The sequence below is a fragment of the Pistacia vera genome, unplaced genomic scaffold (genome assembly GCF_008641045.1).
Source record: "Pistacia vera cultivar Batoury unplaced genomic scaffold, PisVer_v2 Contig600, whole genome shotgun sequence".
Classification (NCBI taxonomy): domain Eukaryota; kingdom Viridiplantae; phylum Streptophyta; class Magnoliopsida; order Sapindales; family Anacardiaceae; genus Pistacia; species Pistacia vera.
Window position 1 is genome coordinate 141,402 of NW_022196447.1, and position 24,709 is coordinate 166,110.

General features: G+C 32.8%; 5 protein-coding genes across 6 annotated transcripts; 3 read left to right on the forward strand and 2 right to left on the reverse strand.

Moving 5' to 3' along the window:
* The first annotated feature begins 1,262 nt into the window (after positions 1–1,262).
* On the forward strand, positions 1,263–2,946 carry LOC116110347 (anthocyanidin 3-O-glucosyltransferase 2-like). The gene has a single exon (XM_031396575.1). The coding sequence runs from the start codon at positions 1,482–1,484 to the stop codon at positions 2,910–2,912; it is 1,431 nt and encodes a 476-aa protein (XP_031252435.1). The 5' UTR covers positions 1,263–1,481; the 3' UTR covers positions 2,913–2,946.
* Positions 2,947–9,776: 6,830 nt separating this feature from the next.
* On the forward strand, positions 9,777–10,847 carry LOC116110335 (UDP-glycosyltransferase 71K1-like). The gene has a single exon (XM_031396562.1). It carries the CDS (start codon positions 9,777–9,779, stop codon positions 10,845–10,847), a length of 1,071 nt encoding a protein of 356 aa, XP_031252422.1.
* A 1,423-nt stretch (positions 10,848–12,270) lies between these two features.
* Positions 12,271–13,656, forward strand: LOC116110336 (UDP-glycosyltransferase 71K1-like). Its single transcript, XM_031396563.1, has 2 exons — positions 12,271–13,039; positions 13,112–13,656. Exons 1-2 carry the CDS (start codon positions 12,271–12,273, stop codon positions 13,654–13,656), a joined length of 1,314 nt encoding a protein of 437 aa, XP_031252423.1.
* Positions 13,657–14,382: 726 nt separating this feature from the next.
* On the reverse strand, positions 14,383–16,585 carry LOC116110349 (myb family transcription factor PHL12-like). 2 transcript variants are annotated; one of them, XM_031396578.1, is made up of 6 exons: positions 16,371–16,585; positions 16,212–16,288; positions 16,023–16,098; positions 15,843–15,909; positions 15,540–15,609; positions 14,383–14,904 (listed from the first exon to the last, which is right to left on the reverse strand). In XM_031396578.1, the coding sequence occupies exons 1-6, from the start codon at positions 16,555–16,557 to the stop codon at positions 14,548–14,550; spliced, it is 834 nt and encodes a 277-aa protein (XP_031252438.1). In that variant the 5' UTR covers positions 16,558–16,585; the 3' UTR covers positions 14,383–14,547. The 2 variants fall into 2 exon arrangements, with proteins under 2 accessions (XP_031252438.1, XP_031252437.1); XM_031396577.1 differs by having other exon boundaries at positions 15,540–15,612.
* Positions 16,586–19,882: 3,297 nt separating this feature from the next.
* Positions 19,883–21,404, reverse strand: LOC116110351 (LRR receptor-like serine/threonine-protein kinase ERL1). Its single transcript, XM_031396580.1, has one exon. It carries the CDS (start codon positions 21,391–21,393, stop codon positions 20,167–20,169), a length of 1,227 nt encoding a protein of 408 aa, XP_031252440.1. The 5' UTR covers positions 21,394–21,404; the 3' UTR covers positions 19,883–20,166.
* Positions 21,405–24,709: the final 3,305 nt, after the last annotated feature.

The following is a 24,709-nucleotide window of genomic DNA, read 5'->3' on the forward strand; positions in this document are numbered from 1 at the left end:
TTCCTCCATCACTCTTCGAGTTCTACCCGTATTTTTAAACGGCAGGCTGCTCATTCCAAGTCTTACAACCTCAATAACTTGCCGCTTCACGTACGCAAGACTCCTGATTTTTTTTTGAAAAATGCTCAAATTCCCCTCTTGCCACACTAGGTACACAGTTGCCCCAAGTAGGAGTCTACCTATTATAGCTCTGATTTTTTTTCCTTTGAAATTGTCCGCAGACCATGCAACAATATTATCCCAGCCAATCACAGGAGTAAGGAAATTACCTTTAATCTGGGTAGTCCTCCAAACGGCCTGGAAAACAGGCAATCGAAAAAAAGATGGTTATGAGTCTCATAAACATTGTCACATAAAACACATGCAAGATCCTCATACCTACTCCATGCCTACATCCTATCTTGGGTCAGTAGTTTCGTTCTGATAGCAAGCCATAAAATAAAGGCTTGTCGTAGAATACAAGTGCTATTCGATACGACAGTGCACTACGGCACCGCAATATTCTCAATTTACAAATCTCTCCATGTCTAAAATGAGGAAATTTTAGCTCTTCGGCTATTAGTAGACTTCCAAAAGGTTTTTTATTTTTTTATTATTATTATTTTCTCCAAGCAACTTCCAAAAGGCTTCATCCGTCCGTAAGGGCCCCAAAATAGAGGGGACTTGGTATCAACTATCAAGCCATCTTCATTGCCCATTAATCAGCACATCACTTACAGTGGGCCTACGTTCCAGATCCAAATTGTAAAACATCCTGCGAGGGACAATGAAATTAAGTAGGCCTAAAGGATGCTAACAGTCAACCCATAATCTTTTCCGTCCAACTGCAAATTAAGTAGCTAAATTTATTCTGTCATTTGATTGATAGTTAATAATGGACCCATAATCTGATTAAAAAAAAAAAAAAAAAAATATATATATATATATATATAACAAATTGTTTTTAGTTAATAATTTATTTAAAAAAATATATTATTTTTAGAGAAACATATCGAACATATTTTTCAATCATTTCTAATAATATTAAAAAAATACTTAAAATTCATTAAAAAAAACAAATACCCTAAAATTTACACGATAACTACTGGTCTCATAATAAAGCATAACACAAACATAAATCTTTTCCTTTAATTTTAGTTTATCTAATATAAATTCTAATGTTTAATTTTCTAAATTTATATGAATCTTCTTGTATTTTCGTTTATGAAGACATTGATGCCACGCTCACTCCACCATCTCCGCACAGTAATTCCCTTACCTAGCAGTCAATAGACCCAGCAACCACCACCATTCTCTCCCAACATTCTTGGCTTTCAAAATATCCAAGGCTTTCTGCATGCTTCATTCTTTTCACATTTATGCATGTTTAACAAGATGTCTTTATATAAGAGTATCTCCATAAATAATTAAACCCCAAGAAAAGTAAAAAAAAAAACAAAAAATCACTTTAATCTTCTCTCGTATCACTCCCAGCACCGACAATGAAGAAAGCTGAGCTTGTGTTCATCCCTGCACCAGCACTAGGCCACCTAGTTCCCACTGTGGAGTTTGCAAAATGCTTGATCCAACGAGATGATCGTTTCTCAGTGACTATTCTTGTCATGGAATCTCCTCTTGGTGGCTCTGCTATACCTGCATTCACCAAATCAATTGCAGAATCTAATACTCCAATAAGGTTCATCCATCTTCCTCTTGTGGACTTCTCTCCTTCACAAGAGGTTCATAAATCTGTTGAAAAGTTTATAACCGAGTCCATAGATAGTCATAAAGCTTGTGTTAAAGAAGCTATTGTCAAGAATGTGCTTTCCAGTTCTGTCTCAGGTTCACTTGCCGGGTTGGTAATTGATATGTTTTGTTCATCGATGGTCGATGTGGGAAATGAACTTGGTGTTCCTTCTTATTTGTTCTACACTTCTAGTGCAGCTTTTCTTGGCCTCATGCTTTACCTTCCAATTCGACATGCTCAAGTTGGTAGAGGATTTGAAGAGTTTGATGGTGATTTAGTGATCCCTTGTTATGTTAATCCAATTTCAAGCAGTGGTCTGCCTACAGTTTTGTTAAACAAGTACGGTGGCTACTCTTCATTTCTCTACCATGGAAGAAGATTCAAGGAGACAAAAGGGCTTATTGTGAACACATTTGAGGAGCTGGAATCTCATGCGGTTAAGTGTTTGAAGAATGATTTTGACAATGTGCCACCAGTTTACACAGTCGGACCGCTGATTGATCTCGAGGGTGAGAGTGATAAGTTAGATTCAGATGAGATCATGAAGTGGCTTGATAATAAACCTGATTCATCAGTTGTGTTTTTGTGCTTTGGAAGCATGGGGAGTTTTGGTGAAGAACAAGTGAAAGAAATTGCGTCTGGATTGGAGCAAAGTGGGATAAGATTTTTGTGGTCTTTACGTAAACCCCCACCAAAAGACAAAATTGCTGAGCCAAATGAGTACACGAGTGGCGCCCAGGAGGTGTTGCCAAAAGGGTTCTTGGAGAACACAAAAGAGATTGGCTTGGTGTGTGGATGGGCGCCACAAAAGCAGGTGTTAGCTCACAAATCAGTGGGAGGATTTGTGTCACATTGTGGGTGGAATTCAATTCTGGAGAGCTTGTGGTTTGGTGTCCCGATTGTGACATGGCCTATGTATGCTGAGCAACAGCTGAATGCATTCCAAATGGTGAAAGATTTGGGTTTAGCTGTGGAGGTGAGATCGGATTTTAGAAACACCAGTGGAGAAGTCGTGTTAAGAGATGAGATAGCAAGAGCTATAAAAAGTGTAATGGATGGTGAAAATGAGGTGAGGAGAAGGGTTAAAGAGAGGAGTGAACAGAGCAGATTAGCAGTGACGGAAGGTGGATCTTCATTTGCTGCATTCGGACGATTGATTGATGAAATATTAAGGAATAAGCCATGAAGAAGCGTAGTCTTAATCATCTTTAATGTCCTATGGTTGGAGTTTCGTTGTCATTAATCATTATATCAAATCAAACACAAATATAATTTTTATTTTGAAGTGGAATTGTGTAGTTGGTTTGGGAAATTCTGATGTAATCTTTTTTAATAAATGAATCAGCTTTCCTCGTCATGTCAATCAATTTAGAGCTCATTAAATACTGCAACGATATGTGGCTATAGTTTTACAAATTTAGATTGTCGTGTTATAACTCATAAAGGAGAGGTAGGGAAGGAGTAATTTAAACCATTTTTACTACACCATTATATGATGACATATATTATAATCACATAAATTTTATTATAATGTTAAAAATTAAAAATAATTAAAAATTTATATGATTGTAAAATATATCAATATAATAAAAAATATATAAAAGAATGATGTAAATATAATATTATTTGATAAATCAAATATTTGGCTAAGTATCAAATGGTGAATGAAATGGTACAAATCTAGCTAGGCTCCCCAAAAGGAGGTCTTGGCTCATTTATGTAAGTTAAATTTTGTTGGGTCATTTTGTACCTATTTAACTAATTATTGGTATCCTAAAATTACTAACAGAGTAAAAATTTCAATAATCACTCATATTAGTAATCGTGAAACTCAAACTCAAAAAATTATATTATATCTTCTTCTTGTTTTTTTACTATTAAAGAGACTCAAACATGAGAGATTATGTTATATCCTCATTTACTCTTTTATTATCATACCACTCAACGATAGTTTATATAAATAAAATTAGTTGCATTCAACCCCTTGATTTAAGGTCTATTAGTTAGTTTAAAGTATTGGGATATATCCCTTAAATGTAATAAACCTTAAAGAGCAATAGACAATTAAGAGACAAAATTCAGACTTTCAAAATTGACACAATATGAAATGAGAGAAATTCTAGTTACATAGAATCTAAGCTTTTTAAAACTGGAACAATATCAAAATGAGGAATATTATGGTTTTTAGAACAAAAAAAAAAAAATCCTTTCAATTATTCATAGTATAAACTGTTGTTAAATTCAAGGCGGATAAACCTAATATTTTAAACAAAAATGCTTGTTAGATTAACTGATCCGGATAAAATAAAGATATATTTAACTTTTCGTAAGGTGATCCATGTATAAAATAGGGAATATACTAATTCATATTTTATCACAATATGAACTAGCATATTCATTTGTTGACAAAAATGAGATAAAAAGATATGCGAGTATGAAAATGTGTTGAAAATCAATGTGTTGAAAACGGTTCTTGCACATCTAATAAGGGATTACATTTGCAACTTTGTGTGATAAAAGTCTAACACAAGAAAAAAGCACGTACTTGTAATTTTGGGAGTTAAAACATGTACCTATACATGTTTTTTATTTTTAAAATTAAAGCACAGGAGATTTATGCCTTTAATCTTTTCAACATGTTTCAAGATTAATCATCATGTATGACGTTGAATAAAATACACCCTCCTTAATTTGAGTACATAATCTAATGATTTAATCATCTTTGTTCTACTTAAATCACAATTACTGTAGCTAATCAAACCTAACCCAGCTGACCAATACCCACTTACAAAATCAGTAGAAATTTGATTGCCAACGTTAATGAAGAAAGTTACAGAGCTAGTGTTGATTCCTGCTCCAGGACTAGGCCATTTTGTACACAAAATTGGGATAATCATCATGAAATATCATAACAGTCCCATATCTCTTACTTCTCTCAGGCTGTCCCTATCTCCTTTCTTTGTTAATTTATTGTCTTACCTTGAGTTAATTATTCTACAATAGCAACCACATGTAAAGTATAAATCTATATGGAAAATGTAATCTTTGTCTTTATTTATTTATTTATTTATTCATTCATTCATTTGGAAATTGGGATAGTTAAAAAGAACCCCCAATATTTGGTCAAATCCAATAAATCCCCTATGATATCGGTAATAACTCTAGACCCCTGTTGTTTGTTAGGACTGTTTAGTTAGCTTTATTAGTAAAAAGGAAAAAAAAAAATAGTAAATGGCAAATGTTATAAATTAAACTTTAATTAAGATATAAAAAAATTGAAAATAAATAAATTGAAATATACCCTTCTTCCGCAACACGGCAACAGTTTTTGTTCTTTCCAGTCTCCGCTAAGAAAATTGGGTTAGACTATTTTGTGAGATCCTTTCCACTGTAGGCTAGCTTTTGTCTTACACCTTACAATAGGGTTAAATAATATTTCCCCTTTATTTTTTAGAATGGATAAAAAATTATTCATAAACAAAAATAGATTGTTTAATTTTTTTATTTAATATCAATTTATTTATTTTTATTATTTTTATTATTTTTTTGAGGGTATTAATGTCATTTACTATGATCTATCAATTGAAAAATCCTCACGGTAGGGGTGCCGTTTGTGCATTATTATCGATACCACATCGGATATATGAGATTGGACCAAACCTTGGGTGTTCAGTAACTATCCCTTTACTAAAAATAAATAATAATAATTCGGCTAATTTCTTCCATCAAGAATCTATAAATTGTCCTTCAAATAATTTATTTTTCTGTTTTGATTTAGATTTTAGGAAAAGTAATACATTACAATAATTAACCACTTCTAGGTAACTGGATCAAGAAGTACAATAAAACCTCTCTATAGTTATAATGTTGGGATCAAACTAATTTATTACTATAAGGAGGTTATAACTTAATAGAGGTGTAGTTATAAAAAAAACTATTTTGATTTCTTATTTTATAATTCATGTTTTAATAGTATATATTAGGACTTCAATTAATTGTTTTAGTAATATTAGGATTTCTTATTTACTTTTAATATTACTTGTTTCTTATTTTATAATTTATGTTTTGGTAGTATTAGGATTTTCTATTTACTTTTAATATTACTTGATTTCCTATTTTAAAATTCATGTTTTGATAGTATTAGGATTTCAATTCATGTTTTAGTATTAGTAGGATTTCAATTCATTGTTTTAGTAGTAGTATTAGAATTTCTTATTTACTTATCCTAGTAGAATTCATTCCTTTCATCGTTTTGGGGAAAGTGGTTAGTTAATATGGAGAAAATTGAAGCCAGATTGCCATCAATAAGAAGGGAATTAGACAAATAGGCTTGGAAGGACATTTATAATATGGATGAAACTGGCTTATTTTATCGAATGCAAGCTGATAACTCTCTTGCAACAAAGCAGTTGGAGGGCCGAAAGCAAAACAAAGAGTTACAATTGTTATTTGTTGCAATGGCGATGGCTCTGACAAACTTCCGCTTTGGGTCATCAATAAGTTTCTTAATCTAAGATGCTTTAATAATGTTAACTGTGATAGTCTCAATTGCAAGTATCGAGCGAATTCAAATTAATGGATGACATCTTTGTTTTTTATGGAATGGCTTGAGTGGTTTGATAGTTGTTTGGATAGAAATTTCTTATTTATATTGGATAATTGTACGCGCAAGGCAAAAAGGAGAATCTCCCCCCACTTCATCACACAACTGTTCTATTCCCACCATTAACTAGCACTTTCAAAATCCAACCATGTGATGCAGGCATTATTAGAAATTTCAAAGGTTATTATCGACAACGCTTTAATCGCTAACTTTTGAAACAAGTAGAAGATCATGTATTGGAACCAAAAAAGATAAATATCCTTGGTGGAATTGTAAATGCAGTTGTTGCATGGTCAATTGATGTAAAGTCACAGACAATTATCAATTGTTTTAAGCATTGCAAAATTAGGACCTCCGATATCGATGAATTACAAGTTACAAATGAAGTGGATGAAGAGAATAGAAAAGTCATTGCAGAATTGAGTGATCAAATTCAACAACTTCACTACACTAATCGAATTGATATTAATATCTTCCTTGATCATTCAAATGAGCAACAAATCGTATATGCTTTAACTGAAGAAGAAATCATTGATGTAATTAGACAAGAAGAGAAAGGAAATAATCCTAAGGATGATAGTACGGAAATGCAAACAGTTTTGTGTCATGAAACTCTAAAGATGCTTGAGAAGCTAAAAATATTTTGGCTTCAATAAGAAGGTGTCCATGCTAGCGAGTTATTATATATCCGCAAGTTAGAATTTGGTAACAACTCTAAAGTATAAAGTATTGTCCCAAACAATTTTAGATAAATATTTTATTTTATCATAAACCTTTAATGTCATATAGCATATATTTTTTTTTTGTAATATACAAATAATTATTCTTATGTGGAAGTAACTTTTCTTAAGATGAGAATTAGAAAAATTATAATTTATTACAATGTGGAGTTTATTCTTATTTATAACTATCCCAAATTAGAAATAAAATTTTTTATGATTATATAAAATTTATTGGTAAGAGTATCGGTAGAGAGGGTTTACTATATTAAATTCAACGCCATTAATGGTGAGCTCTAAACCCTTCTGACACAACATTATCTCACCACAAAACCAGTAGCGAATTTCTAGGAGTTTGTGATCCTGATTATGTTAATCTTGTAAGATTTTCATGTTGGAATTTATTTTATTTTATTTGTTTCTGATTTCATCCACAACTTCTTAGCCCGTTTTAATCCAGTCCATGTGAATGGTCGTGATCTTTAAATACCATATTTGTTGGAGTTGTCGACTATTGTAACATTAATGGGCTATATAGACGCATTCAAATGTCATTGGAATCTCCGATAAGGATAACCCCAATCAGTTTAATAGAGATAACTACTAAAATGGAGTAAATTTTAGAACCCTAAAAGATACTCAAGTGTGTTTAACGACCCAGATAACCCCAATCACAAAAAAAAAAAAAAAAAAAAAAACAATCATTACAATAATTTTCTTATTTGACAGAAGTATCGAAACAGGCTATCCCGCATTATTCTAAATTCGGCTACCATTTCCAAGCCGCTGGTGCCATTTTATAATTGGGTGCGTTTGGTTTAATATTTTGGATAGGATTTAGGGATAGTATTGGTTTATTGGTATGGGAGTATTACGAGGTAAATTTTAAAAATTTGTAAAAAAGCCCTTAGGTTTACTAATTTAACTAAAGACCCTAACATATAAAATGACAAAAACACCCCCACCACCTGCAGTGTCAGATTCCGGCCACCACCGCCGGAATTTGGCCAAAAAATTTCGTTACGGCACAAACTTGTCAGATCTGTGCCGTAACAGGTCGTTATGGCCTTTTCCGGCCAGATCCATGGTGGATCTGGCCGAAAAAGGCCAGATCTACGGTCTGGTATGGCCGTCGACGGCCGGAAAAGGCCAAACGAGGGCCATCTTTGACCGTCAGCGACGGCCAAAGATGTGGCCGTCGTTTTCGGTCAACGATGGCCAATATTTGGCCGTCGTTGACCGTCAACGACGGCCATTTCTTTGGCCGTCGCTGACGGCCAGATCTGGCCTTTTCCGGCCAGATCCGTGGTGGATCTGGCCGGAAAAGGCCACAGCGGTGAACTTCCGGTCATTTCTGGTCGAAAGTTAGGCCGTTGTACAGATTCCGGCTATCACCAACGGTGGTTGCCGGAATCTGACAAGTTGGGTTGATGGGGGTGTTTTTGTTAATTTTTAAACTTTTTTTTAAGGGGTATTTAGTGAAATTAATAACCTTATGGGGTTAAAATGTAATTAAAAAAATAAGATAATATTTTTAGAATATTGTATCAAATGCTATTTGGAGAATAGGATCCAGAATAGGAATAAAAATATTAAACCAAACATGCACCATAATATTTTGCAGAAGAATGCCTTGAACTGCTAGCAACGCCATTAATGGTGAGCTCTAAAACCTTCTGACACAACATTATCTCACCACAAAACCAGTAGCGAATTTCTAAGAGTTTGTGATCCCTGATTATGTTAATCTTGTAAGATTTTCATGTTGGAATTTATTTTATTTTATTTGTTTCTGATTTCATCCACAACTTCTCAGCCCGTTTCATCCAGTCCATGTGAATGATCATCATCGATCTTTAAGTAGCATATTATTGGAGTTGTCGACTATTTTAGTATTAATGGGTTATATGGACGCATTCGGGGGTCTTGCTATCCAGTGAGCAGGCGGGAGATCGTGAGGGTAGTATCCCCAAGCTCGTAGGCAATTTGGATTTTTTTCATATATAACTACCGTAAGATTTCTTTAAATCATTAATTCTTTGTTGGGTTTGAACTTAGGAATAGAAATCCTTATAAAATTAGGTTTTGTCACTTTAAACTTAGTATATAATTATATTTTTCTCTTATAATTTATTTCTTATAAACGAGATAGATGAGAAAATATTATAATACTATTGATTTAACTGTACGTACCTCGGCATGGTATTGTCTCTTTTATTGTTATTTTTGTCATAGCTGCCATCTCTATTTCGTTAAATATCTAATTTCATATAAAAATTATTTCATACAATATGTATAGTTGTCACATTGCCTGACAACACTTGCATCTTCTCTCATCACTAGCAACAATGAAGAAATCTGAGCTTTGTGTTCATCCCTCTATCCACCAGAGGCCATCTTATTCCCAATATTGAGCTTGAAAGCGCTTCTTAGATCGAGATGATCGTTTCTCCATAACTATTCTTCTCATTGATTTGTCTTCTGAAACCTCTCTCACAACAGCATACACTAATTCATTTGCAGAATCCAACCCTCAAATAAAGTTCATCTATCTTCCTCCTTCAGATTTCTCTCCTTCACAAGAGATTCATCAATCTATAGAAAAGTTTTTCACCGAGTTCATAGATTTTTACAAAGCTTGTGTCAAAGAAGCTATTGTCAACATGTAGTTTCCAGTTCTGACTCACGTTCGCTTGCTGGATTAGTTGTTGATTACTTTTGCACGTCAATGATAGATGTGGGGAATGAACTTGGTGTTCCTTCTTATTTGTTCTTCTCTTCTGGTGCAGCTTATCTTAGTCTCTTGCTGTACCTTCCGACTCGAAATGGTAGAGAATTTGAAGAGTTTGATGATGAGTTGGTGATCCCGGGTTATGTTAATCCAGTTCCAAGCAGTGGCCTGCCTCCAGTTTTGTTTAACAAATATGGAGGCTACACTACACTTATGAACCATGGAAGAAGACTCAAGGAGGCCAAAGGGATTATCGTCAACACATTTGAGCAGCTGGAATCTCATGCGGTTAAGTGTTTGATGAATGATACTGACTCTGTGCCACCAGTTTACATAGTTGGACCGGTGATTGATCTCGAGAGTCAGAGTGACAAGCTAGTTTTAGATGTGACGCGACGCACTGAGATCATGAAATGGCTTGATGATCAACCTGATTCATCAGTTGTTTTCTTGTGCTTTGGAAGCTGGGGGAGCTTTGGAGAAGAGCAAGTGAAAGAAATTGCTATTGGATTGGAGCAAAGTGGGGTGAGGTTCTTGTGGTCTTTACGGAAGCCACCATTAGAAGACAAATTTGAAGAGCCGAGTGATTACAAGATTGATCACCTCCATGAAATCTTGCCAAATGGGTTCTTGGAGAAAACAAAGGAGATTGGTTTGGTGTGTGGGTGGGCGCCACAAAAGGAGGTAGTGGCTCATAAATCAGTAGGAGGATTTGTGTCACATGGTGGGTGGAACTCAATATTAGAGAGCTTGTGGTTTGGTGTTCCAATTGTGACATGGCCTAAGTATGCTGAGCAGCAGCTTAAGGCATTCCAAATGGTGAAAGATTTGGGGATGGGTTTGGAGTTGAAATTGGATTACAAAAGCACTGGTGGAGAAGTAGTGTCAGGAGATGAGATAGCAGAAGCTATAAAATGTGTAATGCATGGTGCGAAAAAGGTGAGAAAAAGGGTGAAGGAGGTGAGTGAAAACAGCAGATTAGCAGTTATGGAAGGTGGATCTTCATTTAATTCATATAGAGGCTTGATTGATGACATAATAAGAAACAAAGCCATGAAAGAAGCTTAGTAATAACCACTTATTTTTGTATTAAAAGAAGTAATTTATCATTTAATTACTTTGAAGTTTAAAGAATAAGATGGCATACATTATGTATTATTTAATTTTCTTCACGTGCATTTTAGACACCAAATTAAGATTAATGAATCAGTGCTTGATAGTGGGTACATTGTGGCATTATTTACTAATTAAGCAAGTGTATATAGATCTAGGAATATGTAACATTTATCTTTATTTATTTATTTATTTTTATGAATTGGTTCCACGTGATTAATTAACTTTTATAACTCATCCATGTTGATCATGAAAAGATTTTAATAATTCACTAACAATTCATCAATAATAGAAAAAATTTCAATTATTTTAAAATTCTCATAGAAAACATTTGTTATCATATCATAGCTAAAGGATTGATGTATTAACTCTATTGTTATAATCAGCTAATAAACACAAACAAATCACCAGATCAACAAAACACAAAGATTCTCACAAGATTTACCGTGGTTCGATTTATCCAGATTGGATAAATCTACATCCACGTTGAGCTCTGGAAATGGAGAGCTCACGACACTACTATTAGAACAAGATTCACACCGTATAGACTCAAACCAGATTACACCCTATTGGATCTTATACAAGAATCAACCCGTAACTACACCCAAAGACACTCACCAGGAATCCTTAAGACACAAGAGTAAACAATCCTCTCAGATTGACTAACACTCACTAATAGTAATCAATCTACCCCAAGTTACAATGATTCTCAAAGAAGTGCAGAAAACCTAACGAAGAACAGACAACACAATTAGAAGAAAAAACCCCAAATCAGATCTCCGCGAATGAACTATTCACCCCTCTTTTATACCGTTGACCCTTTAACAAACCTCAGCTGTTGGATCTGGACAATTTTGATGGTCAGGATTTTCAACTCATTCGGCCTCAAAACTCTGCATTTCACTTAAGTACCAAAGCGATGTCGTTTTTCAGTCTTCACTTTAACATCTATAAAATCATATAAAACAATTAGAGTAATCCTAAATTTACACCACTTTTTTACATCATTTTTATTACATTATGATGTGACATATGTCACAACCACACATATTTTTAATTATTTAAATTTTTTAATATTATAATAGAATTTAGTGGTTGTGGTATATACCACATCATGATGTAATAAAAATGGTGTAAAAGAGTGGTGTAGCATTACTCAAACAATTATATTTTCTTGAATAGGACAAGTTTCAAAAATAAGCTATTCCCCGCAATATTTTAAAATCCTGCTTCCGTTTCGGAGCCGCAAGGGACGGCACTTTTATAATGAATATCGTTGTGCAAAAGGAATGCATTGAACTGCGAGCAACGCCATTAACGGTAACCTCTAACACTTTCTGATTCAACATTGTCTTACCACAAAACCTGAAGCAAAAAGATGAAAAAAGCTGAGCTAGTGTTGATCCCTTCACCGGGAATAAGCCATCTAGTTCCAACTATTGAGTTTGCAAAGCGGCTGTTAGATCGAGATGATCGATTCTCAATCACTGTTCTCGTCATCCCAAAGTCTCTTACTGGCTCTTCCGAATACACTCAGTCACTTCCAGCTTCCGATACTCGAATAAGGTTCATTAATCTTCCTGTTGTAGAGACGCCTTCACTGGAAAAATCTGAAGTTTCCAAGGAAAAACTTGTGGCGGATCACAGAGAGAGTTACAAACCTTATGTCAAAGAAGCTATCATCAAGAATGTGCTTTCCAATTCTGATTCAGTTCCACTTGCCGGGATGGTGTTTGACATGTTTTGTTCATCAATGGTGGATGTGGGAAAAGAACTCGGTGTTCCTTCTCATTTGTTCTTCACTTGTAACGCAGCTTGTCTCGCTCTCATGTTGTACCTTCCAGGCCGAGATGATGAAGTTAGGAGAGAGTTTGAAGATTTTGATTCTGCTTGTGTGATTCCTGGTTATGTTAATCAAGTTCCGAGTAAGGTTTGGCCTTTGTTTTTGTTCAACAAATATGGCGGTTATGAGTCATTTGTGAAGCATGGAAGAAGATTCAAGGAGACCAAAGGGATTATTGTCAACACTTATTCGGAGCTGGAGGCTGATGCGGTTAAGTGTTTGATGAATGATTTTGAAGATGGTGATGTGCCTCCTGTTTACACAGTTGGGCCGCTTATTGATATGAAGGGGGAGAGTGATAAAAGTACGCTTTGGCGATGATGATTCGGAAAGAGATGGGATCATGAAATGGCTTGAGGATCGGCCTATTCATCAGTTGTTTTCTTGTGCTTCGGAAGCCAGGGGAGCTTTGGTGAAGATCAAGTGAAACAAATTGCACTTGGGCTGGAGAAATGTGGGCACAGGTTCTTGTGGTCTTTACGGAAGCCACCGCAGAATGACAAAATTGGTTTGCCTAGTGATTATAAAGGTGATCATTTCCAGGAAGTTTTGCCGAATGGGTTCCTGGAGAGAACAAAGAAGATGGGAACGGTGTGTGGATGGGCGCCACAAAAGGCAGTCTTGGCTCATAAATCGGTAGGGGGATTTGTGTCACATTGTGGGTGGGATTCAATCCTGGAGAGTTTGTGGTTTGGTGTTCCGATTGTGACATGGCCTATGTATGCTGTGCAACAGATTAATGCATTCCTAATGGTGAAAGATTTGGGATTGGGTGTGGAGTTGAGATTGGATTATAGGAACACCAGTGGAGAAGTTGTGTTGGGAGATGAGATAGCAAGCGCTATAAAATGTGTGATGGAAAGTGATAATGAAGTGAGAAGAAGGTCAAAGAGGAGAATGAAAAGAGCAGATCAGCGGTGATGGAGGGTGGATCTTCATTTGCTGCATATGGAGAATTGATTGAGAATCTTCTGAGAAACATGTCATGTGCGGCTAATCCCAATTCCCAAACCTTAACATATTAAAATTTAAGTGCTTTTTCATTCTACATTACACTTGATTTCTTCTTCTTTTAAAACCTGCAGTCAGTCTTGTTGTATGATCTTTGTTGTACCATGTTCCAATAAATGAACTTAATGAACGGATGTAATGTATGTGATGTATCTAATACATATAAGTTATATAAATATTTATGACTATAGATTGGAACATACCGTCGCAGTCATTAGAGGATTCTTCTAGGCACGTGAGATTTTGTTCACGTATGTTGTTACTGTTAGAGTTGTCGATCACTTCAGCAAAAACAAGCCACGTAGATACATTCAGGGGTTTCGTTAAAGGATTTCTCTAAATAATTAATTCCTAATTGGGTTTGGGCTTAAGAAAATGGATCCTTGTAATATTAAGTTTTACTATTTTAAACCTAGTATATAAACTTATTTTTCTCTTGTATGTGAGCGATAGCGAATCATAAGACAAATTATATTCACGGTAAAGAGAGAAGTGAGACAGTATTTCAATAATATTGATTCTACTAGACGTAATATGTTAATTTGGTGAACCAAGACAAGTTACACATATTATTCTTTCTCTTTACTTGTGTGTGTTTACTGTTTTTTATTTCGTATTACTCTAGATTGTTTAAGTTTCTACATCCTTGAATATCAGTTTTCCCATAGTAATATCAAATGCTTAGACAAAGGCATATACAAACATAAAACTAAGAGTTCTTACTTAAAAAAAAAAAAAAAGAGGTTATCCTCTACAATTGCACTCACGAGAATGGGTAATAGTCCACAAGAATCTGAATTTTCAAGAATTTCCTGGCATGAATCTTATGATATTTTTGTTACCATCAGCTGTGAGGGGCGCCATTTGAAGCTGAAGCTGAAGCTGTTGATCATTCCCTTTGAAAGCATCATCTTCAAGTAAAGAAGAAGTGGTACCAACGTTGAATTCTTCTAGAGATGGAAAGTTTTCTAGGAAACTAAAATCTTTCATAATGTTAATATTCATTTCCTGGAGCTCTTGATCATCAATACCAAGATTAAGCCATTGACTCTGACTGCTCACATTTTCTTCACAATTAATTGTGTGGCAAGCTTTCTCCATCATCGTTTGCATATATTTTCTCTGCGCATCAATCCTCATTTGAAGGTGTTGTTGTACCTATTAACACAACAAAGAGGAGTTAGATACCTTTAACTGAGCTAATCAACAGGGACGAATCCAGAGATTAACTTCAGAAGAACAAGTTCAAAATAATATAATTATAATAAAACAAAAATAAAAATAAATGAGTTGAGTCAAATCTAGAAATATTAATATAAATACAAAGGGTTCAAAGCAAAAAACCAAATTAATTAAAGAAAAAAAATTGAGTGGGGGCACCAGGCCCCACTCATCACTACTTGGGTCTGTTCATGCTGATCCTCCTGAGATTACAGTAATACACACAATCTCCTTACACATAAGTTTTAGGTATTAAAATAAATTGTTGGAGAGTAATTTAGTAAATATTAAACCACTCGTGATAAGATATCGACGATTTAGTAACGGCAAAGAAACTTTTGTTATTTATGAAATTGTAAAAAGATTTTTCTTATTCAATAAAACTCGAAAAGGGTTGAGACATTAACCCAGTAAATAAATTTTAAACAGAAAATCCGAAAGCTCGATGGAAGAGAGGACCTCAAACCATTATAATAAACCATTAAACAACCTTAGCTTTGATAAAAAATTAGATCAAGAAAGAATCCTAAACGAAATATTATTCTTTTGTGTCAACTTCTAAATTAATTTACCTCTAAATCTTGATCTGATCTCCTTCGCTCTTCCATTTGCATTCTAAGTACTTCACTTGGGTGTATGTTCCTGCTAATAAAAAAATAATAATAAACTAATTAATAAATAAAAAAGAATCAGAATATTTAATAAAGATATACATGATATCTTACTATGAGCGTGCATAAAACGCAAGAAAACATTAATTTATGAAGAAGAATTAGATATTAATAATTTAATATCATTAACATAAATTTAATCTAATGATTTTAATAAATTCTATAAGAAATAATTATCTAATTATAAATTAAATAATCACTTACTCACTCAAGGTACAATTTGCTATCCCAGCTGAAGTAGCTGCAGAAATATTATTTCTTTGAAAGCCTCCTGTTTTAAAGAAAATAATATGTAATTATAATATTAAATATATAGATTTTCTCGTACCGTTGAAATTTAATTAAAAAATTTAAAGTTCGTAGCAAGAAATGAAGAACAATCACCTCTTTCAGTGTTCCTAGCTGTTGCTTGGTCAGTGAAATGATCCTTGTATTGTGATTGCTTCCCAAGCCTGAATTTCTATATATAATACAAGTTCAGAAATATAAAAATTGAAATTAATTAGTGAGGAGAATATCAATTACATTAATATATAGAAAAAAAATGAAGAAATTTAAATAAATAAATAAAACCTGAAGATGGCTCTTGAGATGGAAAAGAGTGAGACCTTTAACCCCCATAATTCTAAGGATGTTCTTTGGAGTTGCATCTATATAAAACATATAAATGAATAAAAAATAATACACAGAAATTAATTGGGAAAAGAGAAAAAGTGGTTAAATGGGAAGTACTTTCGGGTCCTCCAAGCTGAGTCACAGCATCGACAAATCGTTCATGGAGCTCGAGAGTCCATCTGAGTCGAGGCTTTGGATCAGTTGTGAGAACGAGACTGGAGGTGGAGGTGGAGGTGGAGTCTCCATGGAAGCTGCAAATTGGCTTATAACTATTCGCCATATTCTTCTTGCTTGGTGGCAGCATTATTCTCTTTCAGCTTTTGTATTTTTACAGCCAGCTTAGTTCAAACAACATAATTAAGCAAACACTATATATATAGTCGTATGTATCCGCACAAAATATCAAGTCATCTGCAACAGTAAATTTATATATATAGTATTCAAGATATCATATTAATGACGTCATCACCACATTTAAATATCAATAGATTCATTTCATTAGATCTAAATAATATTTTATAACTTAAATTCCATATTATATAAGCATAAACCAAAAAACTAATGTTAAGACATCCTAACTACTTAATTACGTATCAAGTAGAATATATATATATATATATTTTTTTTTTTTTTCAAGACGTCCTGATATGAATTTAGTCAAAATCATATATATGCACTATTGGATTCATTACATCAGAAAATGATATTTTATAACCTAGATAGTAGATCCAAAGATGTTTATGCATAGTTATAATAAATTTGTATCAAGATATCCTAACTAGAGAATTATTATTATTATATAATATAAAAAATATAAAAAAAAATTCCTTTTTAACATAAATATCTTTGTACTATGCCTAATTTATGCAATTTTTTGTAAGTCTAAGAACAAACCCAATCAAATGTTAAAAAATTAAATAAAATTTGCAAAAGCTTTTTTACTATTTAGTTAAAATTTTATTGGGTTTTAATGATACGAGAATGTGATTCACAACATATTAATCAATTCATATACAAAGTACATGGTTCCAATGATACATATAATTCATAAGTTCATTTATTATATAAAAAATAATAATAATAATAATAGATGTATATAAATTATGAATAGTTATTTAAAAAAATTACATATATAATGAATTAATAGAGGTTATTATTGGTAATTGGGACAGATTTTCTCCAATCTTCTTACCTTTTATAGGAGAATGTTTGTCTCTTCAATAGCCAAATTACCATTGACCATCATTTATGAAGTCTTTAAATCAATTGTTGTAGGTAATTACAAACACTTTATAAATTTACCTTAAATGTTCTAAATTTACGTATCCATCTGTGGGTAGTTCAGATGGTTAGAGTGAATTAGAGATAAGTGCATAGTCTGAGGTTCGATTTCTTATTTAAGCATACAATTAAGTGTGGGGTCTTGGTTATGGATCATTGCACTAATCTCTTCCTAAGATTAGTTGAAGTGCGCGTAAATATATATTAGAGATTGTTAACAAGATTCACCTTTATCATTAGTAATACCTAAGAGGGTTTATGACTACTAACCCTTTTTACATACCAAACAAATACATTACTTTTCAAACCCATAATTTAATTTTCACTATAAATATTATTGCACGTGTTAATCAAATGAAGCATGTGATTCTATTTATTAGGAGATATCATATATCTCACAAGTATTTTGGCCATCAAGATTATAAGGTTTGGTATCATTAAATTGTAAAGAAAGAAAGAAAAAAGGGGGGATTTACTGGTAAAATAAAATAATAATTATTATAATAAAATACTAATTAAGCATAAAATAGAAAGAAAAAAAGAAGACGCATGTTTGGTTGTGCAAGAGAATAATTCCATACTTCCCTTTCTTATCTTTGAGAATTAAACAAAAAAAAAAAAAAATTCTTTCCCGATTACTATTTTACTTCAAAGTTTTATATCATATCCTTTATATATTTACACAATAAAATTTTGATATATATATTATTCTAAAAATAAATTAATTATACTAACGATTAGATCAATGAAAAAGAAAATACATACATATATTAAATAATTTTATTTTAAATATTTAGTGTGTGAACAAATTTTTTCAGATTAATTGTCTTTAGATTATACAAAAAGGTTATAAACGTGATAATTGAATATTGGTGGTGCCAAAGAGATAGACATTGATTGCCTTTAAGAATCTATTTTGTTTGGTCTAAAGTTATTTTAGCTTAGTTTCTAAGCATCATGTTTGGAGTTCTTTTCGGCCCAACATTTCTCTTTTTCATACATTCAAAATTTTAACGGTACCCTTCAAGTATGCACATGGTACAACTGTTTATCTTACGAACGGTAATGTCACATCTATCGCAATTGTTGAATGGATAAATCTATCCTTACAAAGAAGTTTACAAAGTAGCTTACAAAGTGAAGGAAAAAACAAAAGAAAAACGGAAAAAGAGAAAGAGAGAGAGAGAGAAATGATGAAGATGAAGGGTGGAGATTAACTTTGTATGTCTACTTTGTAGACTTCTTTGTAAGAATAGCAATTCCCTTGTTGAATTATAATCTAAAGGTTCTTGTAGAGGGTAATGTTATCCCTCGACATTACATGTTGAGAGTAAATCACATAAGATACACTTTAGGGATTGTTTGATAAAACCCGGGTTGGATTAGTAGGATGGTTTCAAAGTTGAGGATTTCACTTTTGACTTCAACTTAGTGAGCTTGAAGAGAAGGTGTAGATCAAAAATCCAAATTTGTTCGACCCTCGTTTTTAAGTATTTAGTATTTTCTCTCTAATGAATAATTGTATATTTATGTAATAATAATTGAGACGGGATGATTTATACATCATATTTACTTGTATAGTATGATTATAATAAGCCCATATATATTATGGGCTCATGAGGCCCAAATATTTCGTCCCACAAAAAAATTAAATTTTGTACTATTACATTGAACATAATAAATGTAATTGCCAAAAAAAAAAAAAAAAAGTTAACTTATATAATCACTAATTTATCCTCGTTTCTTATTAAATGTAACTACAATTAACAAAGTGTTCGTAATCGAATAAAATTACTATTTAGTGCACCAAATTGAACAAATTCTATTTTAGTGGCCCTAAACCCTAAACCTTGATTAAGACCAAGTAACCAGTAACGTTACCGAAGACCGTCATAGTATACCTCTACACTTGAATTCACATAATGAAGAGTAAAAAGTTGGCATGCGTACACGCTTACAAGATAAACACGTGTGGACCACTTGGGATTGTTGAGCCGACAAATAATAATAAATTTTGTTTGCTCTATCTTTATTCACACATTTCACGAAATTCATTAAATGATTTACTAAAAATCATGTAACTCTTATTAATTTTATGGCTTTTGCTTCCTCATATTATTATTTTAATTATTAAATTACCGAAATAATTAACTTAAATCATAATTTAAATTTTATTCCAGAAATAATGATTATATATATATAAAAGAAATACTATCGTTCAATGATGATATTATGAGTTTAGTGTTTAATATTACTAATTATATATTTTATATTACTAGTTTCATGTTAACTATTATAATTTTAACATTATATTTCGATATGAATGTATTAAGGAAAAATCTTAGAAATTAACAAAAATAAAATTTATTATCAAACTAGGGCACACGTCAATAAACAAGAATAAACAAAAGGTTTCTAGAGATTACTAAGTACACACCAACTCACCACACTATAATAATGGCCAAATAATGCCTCGACTTTTTAATTTATAATCTATATTTTTTTTCACCCCCTTTAAATACAAATTCAACCACTTTTAGTAATAAATACAAAACAAAACAAAAAAATTAAAAAAAAAAAAAAATGTTACCACTCATAAGAATATTCCTATAACGTATAAGATATTTATGACTTAATCTATTGAGTTGTGAGCCTTAAACGCTGAACATTGTGACGTTGGTCTCGAGATTTGTCCACCGGCACTTGCAGGGCATGACATCATCCCGATTGAGGGCACCATACAGTTATACGTTAAACATAATGACACCGTATTAGGTAACACTAATCCGGGTTTTGAAGGAAACTTTGACAAGTAATTATGTTGTAAGTATAATGTTTTGGTTGTTCCGTCTAACACACTTTGAATGTACTCTTGTGGTACGGCTCCAATCAGACGGTTATTATTCAAGAACAAGCTCTCGGCACCTGCTAAGATGGGTGATAACTCCCCTGTCAAGAAGTTGTGGCTAAGATCGACGATCGATCCCTCACCATATGATCGTGATGATGTGAGGCCGACGAACCTTGATGGGAGCCCACCGGATAAATTGTTCCGTTGTAAGAACATTGAAGACAAAGAAGGATTGAATAGTTGGGCCGGGATGGGCCCATTGAATTTGTTCATGCTTAAGTCGAGGTACACTAACTCTGAGAGTGATTGTAGGCCGTTGAGTGGGCCCGTCAAAGAATTGTCAGATAGCGACACATAGCGCAACGTTAACGGCAGGGATCTTAACGGTCCGGTGAGCCTATTCTTCTTCAAATCCAAATGCAGCAACTGAGTCGACACGCCGGGTAACTCACCCGACAACGAATTCGACGCCAAAATGAGAACTTTCAGCTCTGGAAGGCTCGTCAAACTTGGCGGGATTTCCCCGGTGAGCTGGTTGAAGCTCAGGTCGAGTGTGTGCAAGCTCTTGAGAGATCTAAACGAAGTGGGTATCGTCCCCGTTAAGCGATTGTTCGTCAAGGAAATGACACGGAGGTCTGAGAGTTGACCGAGTTGGGGAGGGATGGGGCCGGTGACGAGGCCGGGGAAGAGAATGAGCTGGGTTAAGGAGGTTAAGTTGGAGATGGAGGGGGACAGGGAGCCGGCGAGTCCAGGTGAGTCCGTAAAGCCGGTTCCGAGACTGAGAGTGGTGACTCGAGAGAGGGAACAGGTGACGCCGGCGAAGGAGGAGCAGGGATCGGGCGAGGTGAAGTCCCAGGAGGAGAAGAAGTCGGAGCGGGGAATGTCAGTGAGAGTGGATTTGATATCAGCAAGAGCCGCGAGATCGACGGGGCTGAGTTTTTGTTGCAGAGATGGAAGAATGGCAATGTGAAGAAGGAGGAGAGACAGAAGAGAGAGTTGGGGAGACATTGGAAGGTAACTTTGGGAGGCGAGTTGAGTTTGAGAGGTGAGAGAGAAGGTGGTGGATTTTAAGAGTTTCAGGAGAGAAGAGAGATTATTGGGGGCCAATGAGAAATTGACACGTGACATAGGTTGATATGAGTCAACAAATGTCAAATATAGATTTAGTTTAAGGTTTTGAGTTAGATTCCTAAAATGGTACAACCTTAGGTTTGAGTTTGTAATAATCAAACTTGAGTTTAGGGTTACGTTACCTCACTTATCTATATTTTCTAATCATCTCTTTACATGGATCTTATTATTTTAAGGATATTCAATGATACATGTTACAAGTTTTGTCCAGATTTTAGTTTCTAATTTAAATTCACAACGTGAAATTAAAGAATTTCTGAATACATTATAAATAATATTAACTTAGTAACTAAATACTTCTTTTATGTCTATATGGTTGTCTTCGCATATATCATTAACGTGTAACCCAACATTTTTTTAGGGTATGATCACTAATCGGTAAAATATATGTTTGATTCCATGCATTTTATGTATAAGAGCATACATTAAGACAACTCAAATTTGGGGTGAATTGTCTTATTTTGTTTAAAATAAAAAGAAAAAAAAATAACGTTGATTATTTCATACATTTTATTTATAGAAAGCAGAGTTGTCTTAAGAACATTTGTAACTTTAGACAAGACTCAAAAGTTACTTTGTGAGCCTTCTAAAAATATAAGTATATATTAAAAAAATTATTTTAAATTTATTATTCTTGTCTTTTTAGATGCAAAATCATTAATGAAATTTTTGTATTCAAGTTTAAAAACCAAATCTTTTTCAATTGATAATATAGTCAAATTACCTAATCTTTCTTGTGACATTATTGAACGCAAATAGGATTTTATTAACTTTAATTTTGAAAAACTTTTTTCAGTAACATGAATAGTTAATAGTATTCTATAAGCTATCCTTGCATTTAAAAAAAAAAAATTAACATTTTTTTTTTAAAAAATCTAGTATCTCAAGTGGTGTTTTAATTTCCACGTTTGTAATTTCTTTTAATTCTGAATATAAATCTAAATTATCAATATTAGAGAGCATGTCATGTTTTAAAAGGTTTTCAAGATTTAAACAATTTTTCTTTAAATTATCATCATCAAACAAATTTAACTTTTTCTATATTATAAAGGAGACCGAAATTATCGCGGTATATTTCAAATTGTTCAAACATACTTTGAAGTGAGTAAATGACATGATCAACTAAATATGTGAAATAATTAATTCTAAAATATTTTTTAGCAGACAATTTCGTCTCTTCGTTTTCATTCTCATCAAATTGTTTTTTTTTTTCTCTTTATTATACGTTTTTCATGAAATTTTGATTTCATATCCCTCTGCTCTGTAATCTCTTTAGCATAAATCATAGAAGATGTTAACTCATTCTCTCTAAATTTTTCAAAAAATGAAATAAGACATTTCAACTGATTTATTGTAACAAAAATGTCTATATTTTTATATTACAAATATTTATTAATCATATTAACAATAAATAACATTTTATATCAAATAATAAATATGGGCCTTTCATTGTTAAAAGAAAGATAACAAAATTATATTTTGCAATGTTGATATAAATGTGTTTTTTATGGGTAAGTGATCGTAACGTGTGTTCTTTAAGATACAGATTAAGGCAACTCTTTTATTGATGTCATCGAATATCCCTTATTATGAACCATTGCCGTTGTTTCAGTTGGGTCAGAGCCATGGCGGAGGCAATAATTTGGGTTCAACATGCGAACGTGGCCACAACGTTGCGTCAGAAGCACTTTTGGACACAAAAATATGAAGCACAAAATTGGCGTGGGGCTGAGTGTACTGTCAACGGTGGGACTGTGAAAGTGATGCTATGGAAATGCACTTTTAAAAAAAAAAATCAAAACGGTTGCTTTTACGCAAGTGAAAAATTAATGGCTGGTAATGTGGTGTGGGCTGGCTCACCGGCTTCTCTATGGTATTATTTCTGTTTGTCCCATCAGTTTCAATTAACTGACTTTTAACAACACCACACTGCAGCAACAATGAAGCCCGGACCACCCAGGTTCTGGATGTTAATTAAACTTAATAATATATTATAAATAAATTTATATAAATAATATTTGATATAAGTTATATAAAAATATGAGTATTTTTTTTAATGCTCTATATAATTAATATATTTATGATTGTGTTTGACGAGTAAAACAAAACTATCAAAATTTACTAATGAACAAGTTGTTAAGCTAACACAAATACAACACTTTCAAATTAAATTATAATAAAGTTTCTATTAATAAAATATTCAATGATTTATCTAGCTTTTATATAAAATATATAACTTTTGTTGTAATTTCGCTTTTATGTTTCGATTCCTTGTAACTTTAACTTGTAAGCTACCCTTATATTTATATATATATATATATTATATATATATAAGTATTGAAACACAAAACAATTGATAATAATTTAATTTGACAAACAAATTTTAGAAATAATATTTATTTTATAAAATATATGAAAAAATATACAAACTTTCTTCATTTTGTTCTTTGTACAATTAAATAATATATAAAATTCATTATATAATTTATTAAATGCATTTGTGAGATTTAAAAAAAAAAAAAACTATGAATTTAATTTACTATATTTGATGAATTTAAAAATTATATATATATAATTTTTCGAAGTCAAGTTGACCCCCCTCCCTCCGCCCCTAAGGTACCTATGAGGAAAATTGAACCTCGATCTTACATAGACAAACTACAAGCATGAATCACAATACTACCATTTTTTTTTTTAGAATCAAATATTCGAAACTGGGGTTCCCATCGAACCTTGTAATCTTATCTACCTATGAAGAGACTCGAACATCAAACCTTCACGCCTGATCATTAGACTAATCCCTTATGGGTGATTCACGACAAGTGTTTATGTTATATAACCATATAATTATGTTATATTATGAGGTTAGGTTGTATATGAACTATCTGGTTACAGTAGAAACAATCTTTGAGCTATGGTTCAAGGATCCACATAAAAGGTAATGTTACCTTGATACTTTAAACAATCAGTTTGTCTTAATCCAATGAAAAGATATTAAGAGTATCCATTAAAATTTACCATTAGATTAAAAAATTGAACCAATGGAATCTATTAATACATAACGAACCCAACTTCAAAAGAGATTCCTGAAATTGACCCAACTAATTATAATCAATAATATTTACTTTTAACAACATGGAGTAAACTAAAATCTCAGCTCTCAGGTGGAACTAGAGACAATGGTCTAAAATCC

Coding starts and splice junctions, on each gene's coding strand:
- LOC116110351 (XM_031396580.1), bottom strand. CDS start 21,393: ATGTCTCCCCAACTCTCTCTTCTGTCTCTCCTCCTTCTTCACATTGCC.
- LOC116110336 (XM_031396563.1), top strand. CDS start 12,271: ATGAAAAAAGCTGAGCTAGTGTTGATCCCTTCACCGGGAATAAGCCAT. Junction 13,040..13,111: donor GAAGGGGGAGAGTGATAAAA/GTACGCTTTGGC, acceptor CCTATTCATCAG/TTGTTTTCTTGTGCTTCGGA.
- LOC116110335 (XM_031396562.1), top strand. CDS start 9,777: ATGATAGATGTGGGGAATGAACTTGGTGTTCCTTCTTATTTGTTCTTC.
- LOC116110347 (XM_031396575.1), top strand. CDS start 1,482: ATGAAGAAAGCTGAGCTTGTGTTCATCCCTGCACCAGCACTAGGCCAC.
- LOC116110349 (XM_031396577.1), bottom strand. CDS start 16,557: ATGCTGCCACCAAGCAAGAAGAATATGGCGAATAGTTATAAGCCAATT. Junction 16,289..16,370: donor TCAGCTTGGAGGACCCGAAA/GTACTTCCCATT, acceptor TGTTTTATATAG/ATGCAACTCCAAAGAACATC. Junction 14,905..15,539: donor GATCAGATCAAGATTTAGAG/GTAAATTAATTT, acceptor TTGTGTTAATAG/GTACAACAACACCTTCAAAT.